The 15,114-nt window shown below is 30.8% G+C and overlaps 1 protein-coding gene across 1 annotated transcript in view; it reads left to right on the top strand.

The window, feature by feature from the left end:
• Window positions 1–15,114, top strand: part of LRP1B (LDL receptor related protein 1B) — a 1,708,438-nt gene that overhangs the window by 1,610,233 nt on the left and 83,091 nt on the right. Inside the window, exons 79-82 of the mRNA XM_011354519.1 lie at window positions 669–775; window positions 7,817–7,933; window positions 9,604–9,777; window positions 11,357–11,482. Coding sequence (XP_011352821.1) covers window positions 669–775; window positions 7,817–7,933; window positions 9,604–9,777; window positions 11,357–11,482 — 524 coding nt within the window. The remainder of the gene's footprint in view (window positions 1–668; window positions 776–7,816; window positions 7,934–9,603; window positions 9,778–11,356; window positions 11,483–15,114) is intronic.

Raw genomic sequence — 15,114 nt, forward strand, 5'->3', positions numbered from 1 at the left:
GTAGATATATCTATGATCAAATTTAAACAATTTAACACAACCATTTATTTTTCTTGAATTTTTTATCTCTTTACTCTTTTACCTTTTTCATTTATAAGCAATGACCAAAAAAGGATGTAGGGAAATGTTAAATAAAACTCCTAGTCACCCACAAAGTGGATCATTGAATCCTGAGCTAAAAGAAGCAACTGTTATTTATTTACGGGAATTATGCAGTATGGTGTTTTCCAAATAGAGAATGATTTCTGCCTGAGAAAATAGTTACTTTATCAAAATAAGAAAGAATATATTGATGTGGTGTCCATAATAAAATAAAATGAGTATTCTATAATATAATTAGTATTATGTCCCAACAAGAAGATACTTTCAAGTGTTAGAAATACTTTTCTTTCTAAAATGTTAATAAAATTTTTGAAATAAAATGTTGTGCATCCTATTAAACGGTGACTCTCAAATTTTATTGCATAGATAAGATTGTTTAAAATGTTGATTCCTGGGTACCTCTATTAGAGGTTCCCATTCTGTAGGTTTAGAATTTGGTCCAGGAATTTCCTTTTTCGTGGACTCTGGGGTGATTCTGATACATGGTCTGAAGAGACTGTGTTTTGGAGCAGAGCTGGGTTATAACAACACCATCTTCAGGCTAATCAACTTGCATATCTCTTCAGGATGATGTATTGGACTGTTGTTGGGGACCACTCACACATAGAAGAAGCAGCCATGGATGGTACTCTGAGAAGGATTTTAGTTCAAAAGAATTTACGGAGACCCACAGGTACTGTGTTTTCCTGACACAGTCTAAAATGTGTAGCAATATGCTATAAACATTAGTGTTACAATTCTTTCTAGTTTCATTGACAATATAATCATTTTTACAAGCAGATAAAATAATTTATAGTATTACTTTATGAAAGTCAATAACATTTCATGTCGTATTTTTCCAACTTGAAAATCAGGTCTTTATTATATTGCCAGTAATATTATAGGCATATTATTTGAAAATTGCCTAAGTTTTAAGGCCATTATTAGGATTTCACATGCATGAAATTTTGACAGTTTATAGCAATGTATTAGGGTATTTTTACAGATATATGTTAATAATTTTGAGATAGATGGTAATATTATTAGAGGATGAGAAACTAAATGGACAAAAAGCTGAGAAACAAATAATTTTTGTAAAATACAGGTTCAGTGATTTCTCATCTTTTTATTCTCAGCTCTTTTCAATCTGGCTTTAATCTCCCTACCAGCCGTGCCATCTAAACTATCATTCCAAATTCTTTGGAGTGTTAGAAGTTCAGGCTTTTTTCCTGTCTCCTATTCTTTTTCTCATTTCATTTTCATCCCAGGCTCCCATCTAGAATATCCTTCCAACTTTTGTATACATAGCTGTATCTTATCCATCTTTTAAGCTCTAATTTTAGCATTTCCTCTTTTCCTCCTCAATAAAACATTTTCGGACTACTGGAGCCTCAGATTTTGTGCTGTTCACCCCTACCTACTACATCCCTATCAAAATGATAGAACACATTTTCTAAAGCACATATTATTTAACAATTATGCTTTGTAATATCTTTTGTAGTTAAAAATTTATATTTGGCACTTATTAACTTTTAATGTGTCTTGTGAATTTTTCTCTAACGAGACTGTTTTTACTCTTTATGGGAAGGAACTGTGTTTGGAATTTAGTGTGTCTCCATTCAGTGATTTAACAAATACTAATTGAACACCCACCTAGTGCCAGAAATTTTTCCATATACTGACAAAATAAGTTCTACCCTGTGAAAAGAGTCCAACTTCCATGACACTTAGCTTTCTGTCGAGAATAGAATATATATTATGTGTCAAATAGTTATAAGTGCTGTATAGAAAAAAGCATACTAAGTGATGGGCAGTTATGGAGGAGTACTATTTCTGTAATTATTACCAGAGAAGACACATCTAGAAAGGTGATATTCGAAAAAGATAACAAACAAAAAAAAAAGCGATAGCAAATCATATGAATATGTGAGGAAAAAGTTTTCCAAGCAGAGAGATCAGCAAGTTCTGAGTTAGAAATGAGCTTAGTATATGTCAAAAATAGCAAGAATTTTGTATGCCTACACGCATATGAGAAACAAGATAATTATAGAGATGAGGTGGCAAGGTGGTCAGTGCAGATCATCTAGGACATGGGACATACTGATAAGCACTAGATTTTATTCTAGCTTCAAGGGGAGACATTGGAAAGAGGAGAGTGGTAATAGCTGCCCAAAGTCTATTTTTATCATTTAAAGAACTTTGAACTTCTTTCTCTTAGCTTTTTATCTTTAACTAATTTTAGACATAGAAAAGTTGCAAAATTAAAAAAATTCTCTGATATTAACATTTTACATGAGCATAATATGTGTAACATTTTCATTTTAAAGAATGACTCGGCAGCAGTTTATAGAATTGCCTGCAGGAGGGAACTTCGAAGGAAGCTTGAGACAAGGATTCTTGTTTGTTTGTTTGTTTGTTTTTAACCCCAGGGGATCACATTAGCTGTGAGATATCAGGAATGAACTTATATCTTCAAAGTTTGATGTTTTCATTAACAAATCAAAGGATAATAATAAATAACTTAAAATATTGCTGTAACAAATCAAAGGATAATAATAAATAACTTAAAATATAACTTAAAATAAAACAGAGTAGGTAATATAACATGAGCTGAGATTAGAGGACTTTAAATGCCAAGATGTTTAGATGTGATTTTTTAGTCAATAATGAACCACTGTACAATTTTGATTCAAAGAGTGATGTGAATAATGTAGGTCTTCTAGCATGTTGTGGCAGAAGCACTGTGCCAAGGGAATGAATAGATACAGAGACTAAAGGACCAGTTAACAGTCTATTGTATGTTCTGAATGATAGCTGAGAATCGCATAATTATAATAATAACAGTCAGATAAAAAGGAGAGAAGGAATGAGAGAAGCAAAGCAAAGTTAGAGTCGAAAAATTTATGGAACGCATGTGAGAATAAAGAGATAGGAAATATCTCTAAGAGGAATAGTGAATAAATTAAAGTCAGTCATACAAGTGTCTTCTTGTTTTCTTTCTTCATTCATCCTTTTTTTCATTCAAAAACTATTGTTGCTCACTATATGCCAGGCCTTATTTGTCATCGGAAATATGAATCCCTACACTCTTGGACATTATAGTCTAACAGGGACTGTAAAAACAAAAACAGAAATGTATGTGCATGTGTGTGTATGTACACACACATATGCGCATTTGTGCAAATAGCTCTGGTAGAGAAGAGTGGAGTGCTGCAGAAGTGTCATTCTGATTACAGTGGAGAGTAAAGGCTTTTTGAATAAAGTTGATTGTTAAGAATAATTGCTAAATAATGTGAAGGAATGGGATGGAGAATGATATTGCAATGCAAAGTAAAGAACAGGTCAGAAGGCTCTGAGGTAGGAAATGGAATTGAAGGAAAGTTGAAGAGCGTAGTAAAGAAATTGGAAAGTGGAGTGAGAAGGCTTAGAGAAACATAGGGGCCGGCCCATGCAGGGTATTAAAGACTATGGAAAGTGCCATTGACTCATGTTAGGCAGGTTACAGCATCTGGTCAGGGACATGTCAATAAGGTAATTGATATGAGGTTCTTTACTCTATTTGTAGTGGATATACATGAGTTTTCTTCGCAGTAACATTACTCTGAGAACTTTTGCCCCACTGACAGGAGTAGACTCTTAGAAGCCATTTGTTCACTCATTCAACTAATTTTTATTGTGTGCCCGATATATGTCAGGCATGATGCTAGGCAGTAGTAATATTGGAGTGAACACACAGTTATAATTCCTTGTTTTCCTAGTGATTACATTCTAGCGGAGAGCAGAAGACTGAGATGGGGATGGTAAAAATATAATATTTAAAAAGTAAATGATAAAGTAGATTATGAGATGTTTAGTTCTATGGAGAAAAGAGTAAAAATAGAGCAGTAAAGAAGGTCAGGAATTGGGGCAAGTAATTTTCATTGTGACATTTTTAAATCATTAGAGTAGAATTTTTGAGAATGTACTACTTGAGCACAGGTTGTGTGATGCTGTCACTCAGACACAGGCAAATGTTGCAGGTGTGGTTGCAACGCAAGCCAAGTCAATCAGATGGAGATAGCTTACAGATAATTGAAATTTTTAGTCCTGGAGCTCGAAGCAGAAGTAGAAATTTAGTTTGGAGAATTAGTAACAGGAAGCTGATATTTAAAATTATTGAAATTGTTAAGATGGACAAGGAAGTGGAAAACAAAGAGGCTTCTTAGGTTAGAATTTTGTGAGATGCTTATATTTAAAAGTAAAAAAAAAAAAAAAATGAAGACTACAAAGGTGTTTGTGCAATAGAAGCCAAGAAACAAAATTCACTGTCATCATAGTTGAGAAAGGGTTTTAAAAGGAAAATGGTATAATCTATCGGGAATAGCATAGTGCCTTACACAGAAGAACTATGGATTAGTATAAAAGAACGTAAGCCTTCCATTTAAATAGGCTTGAGTTAAAATTGAGCAACCTTCATAAACTTTAGAGGATCAATTTTCTTATCTGTAAAATGTATTAATAACATTTATTTTACCTGTAATAAGTGTGCTTAAAATAATTATGTGTTGAATGAATAAAGAAATGAATACCTACAATTTTTAACACTTTCAGCCATGGTATGGTTTTAAGGCCTCTTTTAACAAATGACACACTTTTTTTTTTCTTTTATTAGGTATTATCTTAAACACAAGAAGCATAATCTATCTTCTGATTCAATCAATTGTCTGTCTGTTTGTTGGCTGATTAGCTTGCTCCATTAGAGCAGGAATGTAATCTGTTTTATTCTATGCTCCATGCCCGGTACTTGGCAGTATATGGTGCCTTATGAATAAATATTGGGTTAATAAAGGCAAAGTCAGATAAGAACACTTTCCAGTTTTCCCTCTAGTAGGAAGGTATATAGGATTACATGAGTTAGATTTAAATACCATATTATTTGATCTCCAGAACCTTATTAATGTTGTCTGCAGCTTCTCCCAAATTGTGGTAATTTCTGAGAGAATAAAAAAGTACACACTGACCCTGAAACAGTCATATATTATTCAGAAAAAGGCTTTAATACAGTTTGGAGTTTAAGATTCTAAGTAGGTAGCCTATCACAAAAAGAAAATACTTTAACAATTTTTGAAATTAAATTTGATATAATAGTAAATATCTTTAGTTTTCTGGACCCCTCATTACTTTTTAAATCAAGTATATGGTAGCACACACTTGGTAATTATTACTACCTTACAAATCTTGGCTTTCCTTTAATACAGAATGTAAGTAATTTTTTCTCCATTTTTGAAACATTAATTTTAATTTATTGCTCTTTTGACATCTTGTCTGTTAAAGAGTACATTGGTACTATGGCAATTTCTCATAAGATTTTGTTTTGTTTTGTTTTGTTTGTTTTTTGACCATAGTAGAAATAGGAGAACTAGTGAGAGGATCTTGGAAAGTTTCAGAATTCAACAAAAGTAAAATTCAAAAATCCCTAAAATGTAAAAGTAGTATTGGTATCATGGGACATGTTAAGAAAATTGCTACATAATTAAGATCATTATCATGCATTCCTAAATCTTAGTGAGCCTGTGTCTTTATTTTTTACAAGCCCTCCAAATTGTGATTCCATTATGCTTTATTAGAAATAGTGTGGGATTTTTTTTTTAACTTTCTGTTCTTATACTGACTCAGTTATAAATATTCATCATCTTCAGTTCATATAAGAATGACTTCCTTGGAAATTGATTCCTCCCCCCATTTTATTATTGGTTCTTCATTTAAGACAAAAAAGATATGATATTTTAAAAATAGAAATAGACTTGTTTTTTCATATAAACTTGACTCTCATCTCTATAATGAGAAAAGTTAGTTGATTCCTTTATTAGCTTTTTAATTTAAAAAACTATATCTTTTATTAAAGGGCTTAAGAAAAAATCAAAATCATTGATTTGTGGATTTTTGGAATATAAATCCCACTCTTCTAAGAGTGTTGCTATATAATTTTTATCAAGATGTAATTCCATTTAATAGTATAGTATGTGGCCAGAGCTGGTAAAGATGGGTATGTCTTAGACCAGACTAGATTAATAATGCAGTGCATGACATTTTTGAGAACTTTTCACTGTTGCTGAATCTGAAGAAATCATATTGGTAATTAAGTTGGATTACACACGATTGTTTTCTTCTTTTCTGTAATTAGAAAACAATATTTTCAAATCTAAAGATCAGTTATTTGGCACAGCTCTTTTTTTTTAATCTTCTTTATTGTATTATATAGGTAGAAAAGAAAGAAAAATGTTTTTAACCCTTTTTAGACAACTGTTTTGAAATAAAATGGTGGCAGCAGGAAACTGAACCATGAAATGGTTCATGTTACTCATAATTACATGTGAAGAAGCAAAAATATAGCTCCCAACATGATTCCAAATAGCAAATTAATCAGCAAGCAGAAATAGTAGAACATGGGCCACTTGTTTTAATTGTGAAGTAATTTCTCAGAGGCTGATTGGGCATACTACATACTTATTTCATACTTTAGAAACAATATTTATATTTAGTTTGATTACATTTGGGCTAGATCTCCCTACTTAATTGAAGAATTATTCCCAAACGATGTTCTCTATGATTTTTTTTTTAATTCTAATTTTTAAATTTTGATCCATCTATATAGGAATATAATTAGTACAAACTGAAAACTATCTTTTATTTAGTTGTCTTGCCATTTAGGTGTACCTCCATTGTTTATTGAATGTCTGATTGGAAGAGCTCCTTAACATTCAGATGCCAAAAGTATTTTACTTGCATTGTACTGCCAAAGTGTACACTACATCATATCTAAAGACTAGCCATGTGACAAAAGTTAAATATCTATAGCAGTGAAGATTTACTATAGAATCCATATGTCATAGATGTTACTTTTTTATACTGAAGGAACCTTCCTTACGATATTCTATGTGTTGATAATATTTTTGCAAAAATATACTGGCTGGACTCCAATCACTTTATAAACCCCCCAAATTAAAAATTGAATAAATAAAAAACATTTTTACCACATATTATTATAATTTATTATTATTCACTAGCAGATACTGATGATAAAAATGAAGATAAGCAATCGCAGAGCAAATTAATGATTAAAGTAAAAATATAGGGAGAAAAATTTAAATACTAGTACCTTAATGAATTTATTATTCATTTGTCTCTACAAGTAGCATCACTCTTTAATCAAGTTAAACTTTGGCCTGCACAACAAGTATCTCACAATACTGTAGGCCAACTCCAAATAGATGAAAATATCTTATGATTAAGTTCATGATTCTTGTATTTACAAAGAAATGAAGATTCGAAATTATCTAATTATAGTGAATTATTTTAAATAAAGGTTGGATAAGTTGTTGAAATGATTAATTATGTGTTTACTATAAAGAAAAAAATGAAAATATCATGCAAAAAGTCTTTTAGAAAATAGTCATAATTAAGAAATCAGTAAGTGTGGAAAGGAAGGATATTTAGGGTAGCTATTTCTATGTGATGTAAGATATTTGCTACACCTTATTAAAGAAATTCTATGTAATCTATACACATATATTTCAGATAAAGATTTAATTATTTCATTTTTTCTAATTTGTACTGTACAATGATGTAGACTATGTAATTTCTGTGGTGCTTGAAGAAAAACATCTATCATAATTATACATTAAAAACCAAAAACATAATTTTAAATAATATCTAATTTATTTCTGTTATTTGTTTGTGTGTGTTGATTTTGCAGGTCTGGCTGTGGATCATTTTAGTGAACGGATATACTGGGCTGACCTTGAGCTCTCCCTTATTGGTAGTGTTCTGTATGATGGCTCTGATTCAGTAATCTCTGTCAGCAGCAGACAAGGTCTGTGAAGTGCTTTTATTGTTGCTTTTAATTATTATTGGGAGTATTAAATAGTGGTATGTAAATATAAATATGAAAGCTTTATACTCTGGATTTCCTCAAATTCTTTCTCCTTTAACTTGTAGCTCTTACTGTAGATTGCAATTTTTATTCCTACTAGAATAATGAAGAGGCCAGGCCAGAAGAACTTCTTGACTCTAAGACAAACATGGTCCATCACTGCCCAGATTGAGAAAATATTCTGTCTGTTGTCTTCTTGGATATTGCATTCTGAGTGGAGCACTTCGAGTAGTCAAAATTAGCTTCTGTGAAGACTAGTTTTTATTTCAAATTGCAGAGATAACAACCATAAAATGAGTTACTGTATATAGTAAAACATGATATAATATTAATTATTATTATGGGTCATTGATAAGTGAAAGTAGTATATATAAAGATGACGATTTACCTCTGCTACCAGTGACTGCAGAATCTACCCGTGCTCTTCTTTCGTGGACCTTTTTTATACCTCTGTGTCTACTTCCTATTGTTCACACTCTCACTTTCTGGCTTCCTTCTGTACCTTCCATGTTTCTTGCCTGGCAATCTTCCTTCTTTTTGCTGAATTTAATTTATTTCCCTTCTGTTTTTCTTTCCTTTTTTCTACCACAACCCCTTCTCTTATTTACCACTACTTGTTCATAATATGTACTCAAACTTTTTATATTTACATATTATATTTAATGACTATAGTTTTGCTTCTTCTTTTTTTTGTTCTAACTACAATAGAGACATTGAAAAAAATAAATCAAAACTTTCATTACGCCTTTGCCTAAAGTATATGTTTTATAAATGATGACCTCGGATGGAAAAAATTCCACATTTTTGTAATTGATTACAAGAAAGTTAAGCTGTTTCAGCTTAAGTGTACATTTTGCTATTTCAAGAAACACTGAAGAAAAATATATGTTTAAAAGACATTTTATGTTTAACAGCCTCTAGATAATAATTAAAATTAAAATGTCATTTTACTTGCTTTAAATTTCAGTATCAAAAGTTAGATTATTATTTTTGTAAAATTTCTTAAAATAATAGTTATTTCTTAAAATGTGAAAAATGATGGTCTCTATTATGTTTAGCCAAACTAGACATATGTTTGATTACCATTTGCCAGTTTTTTTACTCCATTTTTAAAACACAATAATAATTTCATTTTTTTAATTGTACTTTTGAAAATCAACTAACGATTACTTGATAAATTTGTCATTCAGAGAACCTAATTTGATCATTAATTTGATCTAGAAAACAATTTGAGAATTTTGTGAACTGTTTGTGGTGCAGTGACTAAGGTTGGCCTGTAGGCTTTTCTTTTGTCAGCAAATTGTACAGTAGAGAAGATTATTCTGCATGTAATAAGACCCCCAAGAAATGCTCTGTGGTGATAAAGATGATTAAAGTGATGATGAAAATGTTTTTTATGTTCTGAGTGACATGTTTAGTATCTCATATATTCCAACTGCAAATAAATTAATTCTAATAACTTTACAGATAATGTTAAAAGTATTCTAATTGTGAGTTTTTTTAAAGAATTTTTTCAAAATATTTTCTATATGTTCTTGGCTAAACTTAGTTTCCTTAAGTCTAGTATTTACATTGAAACTTTTATAACTCCACCTTTTTAAAAATTCTAGGCTTGTTACATCCACATAGAATTGATGTCTTTGAAGATTATATATATGGAGCAGGACCTAAAACAGGTGTATTCCGAGTTCAAAAATTTGGCCAACGTTCAGTAGAGTACCTAGCTTTAGACGTTGATAAATCAAAAGGTGTTTTGATATCTCATCGCTATAAACAACTAGACTGTAAGTAAACTATTTTATACAGTTGTTTATATTAATGAATTTTCTTCCTTATGACTCTCAAAAGAAAGTATTTTTATCTGTCTTAACAGTTTAATGTTTTAACCCCAGTAATTTAAGTAACTTTAATTTTGGTATCACCATACTTTTTAAATTACTAAAGTCAAGATATAAATAATGCAAAAATTTCCATTTCTGTTAAAACAACTATGAAAATTTCAGCATTTTCTGTGTTTCTTAGAATTAGAATTGACTTTGTTAATTAAAAATTCTGTTTTTCTAAGATTCTTAATAAAACCTTCTGAGTCTATAGATAAGTAAGGAAATTCATCATTAGCCATTCTAACTTTTCTTAATGATGAGCAAGTAACAATTATATCATCAATATTTCATCTTTAAAAATATCTGAGAACTCTTCTCAAGAGTTGTAGTTTCTCTAATTATTTATGATTTTAATTGTTATTTTCCTTCTAGAAGAGAATTGATAAATAAGTAATGCAATGTCTTGAAAGATATATTTCAAACACGACTGTCAAAAATATTGAAGAACAAAGTAAAAAATGTGGCTGAAATTCTCATGATCTGTCTTTATGTATGAGTTCATCCTTCAAGAAACTGTTTAAGATTTATTTGTAATAATTATTCTTTATGACAAATAGAAAGAGATTTAATCTCACTTGGTACAAATGATTTGGAAAGATAACAATTGCTATTTATACAAATCAGTGTTGGAAACAGATTAAAACAACATATAGCACCCTAAAAACTTTTTGAAATTTTATCCAAAGTTTTGCTGCCCTTTACCAGTCATCTGACATATATGGTTCCAAAATTAATATGAGGACACTCCCTCTCATCTTCTATGTCTACTTGATTCATATTAATAGTCAAATATTGTCACCTTCATAAAAAAATAAATAAATAAAACTCTACCCTGAATATAATAGGCATTCGAGGAGTGGTTCTAACAGAATAAAAGCCACTTTTATAGTCATTATAGTCATTTTACTACCTTGGTGCCATTTCTGTTTCATTCTAATAGATTCTTTAAGATCTATGGAGCAGCTATGACTGCAAAGGATGCTGATTGGATAGAAATTTGGACCAAAAAAATGTGGCACACATTTACCAATGCACACAATCTTCTACCTAATGGAAAGGAAACCATGCTAACCATGCTAAACATGGCTTTTAAGGGGGGGAAAAATATGTATTTTGTTTGTGTTTTGAACAGAAAAATACATATGGAATTTAAATCTACACTTTGATATCTCAGACCAACTCTTTTGCCAAAAGCAATTAGTCACAGGGAAGAATGACAAAATATGAATAATTTCTTCTCTCTTATGGGAAGTATAAATCAGGATAAATTTTCTACTAATGATGATGTTAGGTAATAATTTCTCTTCACCTATAAAGGAGAATGGTAACATCGAAATGAGATATTCCCAGTAGAAATTTGATGTGATTTTTTTTTCAGCATTGCTAATACATCATTTCACCTTATTGACTTTTATGTTTTTGAAACCTATTGTATTTGTAGTTATTCATTTCTTTGTTTTCTTTTGTTTGTTTTAATCAGTGCCCAATCCATGCTTGGATTTAACATGTGAATTCCTCTGTTTGTTGAATCCTTCTGGAGCCACCTGTGTGTGCCCAGAAGGAAAATATTTGATTAACGGCACCTGCAATGATGACAGCCTGTTAGGTAGGTAAACTTCATTATTCTGTAAATAATGAATTCATCAGTACAATAAATTTTCACAATTATTGACACTGAGCAGAATTAGCTACTCAATCATCTATTTAGTTGCCTTAATACCATTGTTTCTTAAATGCCTGCATAAATTGTTCTCTCTGATGATGACTGTCTATTAATATTCATTATACATTTAGTCACAAAGCTGTGTTGAGCACTTACTATGCATTTAAGAGTAGATTGAGAACTTTGAAGTCACACACAGAATCAAAAGATATTTATATAGCTCTCATATCACTGGAGATGATATTTCTGAGGAGGCCATTCTACTGTTCGTTTAAACTCAAGCCCCAAAACCCATTGTTTGATTTAAGTTTATATTGAACACCTCCCGTGTGCCAATACTAATTTAGAAACTGAGGAATAATTTAGAAACTGTCTTAGTTTCTCCTGAATAAAATTGGATTAACAATGAATACTACTATTACTACTAATAAACATTTGGGGGGCTCATGGGCAAAGTATAATACTAATTTAGAAACCAAGGACTAGTTTAGAAATAAAACCAACAGGATTTCTTTGTTTATGGAGTTTATATTTTAGACTCTACAGGTTGGAACATACATCAAAAACAACTGAAACATTATTTTAGGTGCTGATAAGTATTAAACAGCAAAAAATAAAAACAAAAATAGTACAATTGGAAAGAGAAACAAGCTATCCAAATAGACTGACAATAAGTTGTCTCATATTTTACATTAGCCATAACAGAATAAAATTGCTATTAAGAAAAAAAAAAAAACTCTCAACACTAAATTTTTGTCACAGATAAAAACACACATTCCATATATCCATATTATATTTCCCTTCATTAGAATGAATTCCCCACATTCACACTGTGTCTTTGCCCTCAGTCAGCATCTTTACTGCCATAGCATTTCTCATCTTTCACTGTTCTGGGTTATAAGCAATCTGAAGACTTTTGTCATTTCCAAGATACTAAGTATATAAAACTAACTCTTTTAAGATAGTTAAATTTTTTAAACATCATATATACAAAGCAGAAGAGGTTGCAAAGATGAAATGATAAACTACATAAACGTCAGTAAATTTGTATATATATATAGATAGTAATATAAGCCCCAGAAGAGAATGAGTTAAAACCATTATGAGGATTCAGATGATTTCTCAAATTAGAGAATCGATTATAATTTACTATAGAATATTACCTTAAAACAAGATCTTCAAAGACAGATTGGATTTGGATTAAGTGGGTATGAGAGAGCAGAATATTGAGACAAAAGAAATTCTTTGAAAAGGCATAAAACCATGGCACATAAAGAAAATAATGAATCATTTATTTCAGTTAGTATGTAGGATGTATGAAGCATTGTTGCGGGTAGCAAGGTTGGGAAATTCTTAATAGATAGTTAAATGTGAATCATGACTGGTATTTTGGATGGGTATTAAAAAGGGATGCTGTTATTGGCACTAGAATGTACCCCCCCTTTTTTTTTCACCAATTATCTTCCCAACCAGGGTAACTGGTTGGGAAGATAATTGGTGATAGAAAAATGCAAGAATTAAATGAACATTTAATTGGTAATAGAAAAATGCAAGAATTAAATGAACATTTTCCAACATTATTAGATACATTTTTCACTCACTACTCTGACATGGTCATGTAGCTAAACTATGTATGGCTATTTAACCTCTCAGAAACAGATTCTTAAAAATATCAACAAATCCTTCCTTGTAGAAGACATGACACGCTTTCACTAGTTCCACACACACCCATAGCCAGTGCTCTCTCATAGGTGCCTCTTATGTATTATGTCTTCTTATACTATGTTTTGGATGAGAGAAACTTCTGGAAGAGATTGGGATTCTGCACATAAATACACTACTTCTACATTGGCTCAGATGTTATAATTGTTTGTTTGTTTTTAATGATCGAGTTGCAAATAAGTTTTGTTTTTTCTTTATAACTAGACATCACTGTCTCTTCTATATAACCTTCCATTTTCCTCTTTGATTAGTGAAAATTATTTATCCAATAATCCAGATTTAGCAAATACAAAGGAAGAACTTGGCCTAGGGTAGGACTGAGGGAGTGGTCTGTATTAGGCTAAGATTTATCACTTAACAGAATTGTTTGTCCCTGTTCTCCCTCAGTCTCAGTTTCCACTGTGTAAAATTTAATTAACAATAAATACTACTACTACTGGTAATAATAATAAATATTTTGAAGGCTTAAAATAATATGTATATTATTTTATCTAATCCTCATAAAATCCCCATGATACTAGAACACTGAAGTTAGAAAGGCATAATTGTATGTCTAACATTACTTAATAATAATGGTGCCCTAAAGCTAACCTAGGCATTCCACACTCTACATACGATATATCCCAATGCCTCCATATTGCTCACAGTACCCATGTCCAGAGTCACTGGAAATATGAGAGAGAAGATGCGTTTAGTGCCTAGCACAATGCCTTGCAAAAAGCACTCTAAGATGGGTCTGTTGTGAAGTAGATAAGAAAATTAAACAAGTTGTGTAGTTTTGTGTTTGAAATATGGAAGCATGTTTGTCTAGGTACACACTCATCCAGTATGTAAAACTTTTGTAGAGATTTCACCTTTACCATTTCAACCCTGCTTGAAAGGCATGATTACAGAAACCTTCTCAAAGTTAATTTTGTAATTTAAAATAATGTTATATTTTAAATAATAAGAGTGTTAAAAATATTCATATTAGCCTTTGCACATATGAGACTTGGTAACAGACAGCTTGGATGATTTTAGTTAGGAATATAAATAAGTGGATTTCAGAATTATTGATTGATGTAGATAAATGCCAATTAATTTTTTCCTGACATTAACATTTTATATAGCCACATTTTTCAGGTTTTTATAATTACTTGCCTTTCTCTAGCTGCTATTGTTAAATGGTGAGCACAGTGAACATTTTTAATCTTCATGTAAGAAATTTAAAATTCTAATGTTACTTATTCCTGAGGAAGTATTCACCTGCTCTTTCTTATAGTTGATTATAATTGCTGGAGCTTGGCTTCTGGGGGTGATTTAGTTATTGACAAAAGCAGTTTTCTTTTTCATTATAAAACTATTACAGTTAGGTTTTGAAAGAAAGTGACTGCACTTTCATTTCATTAGACAGTGTTATATTTTTAAACTTCTGGTACCTAATAAGCACATTATTGAAATACACATGTGTTAACATATAGAGATTTTGAATATCTATGTGGTTTACATCAAATATCTGCACACGAAAGGAAATAAGCCCTCTCATAATAATCCTGTGATCATAATACCTTAAATATTTATCTTCACTGTTCACATTCACAGCCTTAATTAGGATATTTCATGCTTAATGAGTTATAAATATATTGGTGAATTTTAAATTAAGCAAGCATAATTTCACTCTGGATCTTTCTTAAGAATCTGACCTTTATATTTAACTCTTCACTGGAGATTACCACTTGCATTTATTTTTGGATGTTTATAACATAGTTAATAAATTTGTATATCAACAAGTATATTTTTATTTAAAAGTTTCCCTATGACGGAAACTGGACTTTCGGTAGTAAACGCACAATAGAATATAGAGATGTCAAATT

This window comes from Pteropus vampyrus, unplaced genomic scaffold, assembly GCF_000151845.1.
Source record: "Pteropus vampyrus isolate Shadow unplaced genomic scaffold, Pvam_2.0 Scaffold17, whole genome shotgun sequence".
Taxonomy (NCBI): domain Eukaryota; kingdom Metazoa; phylum Chordata; class Mammalia; order Chiroptera; family Pteropodidae; genus Pteropus; species Pteropus vampyrus.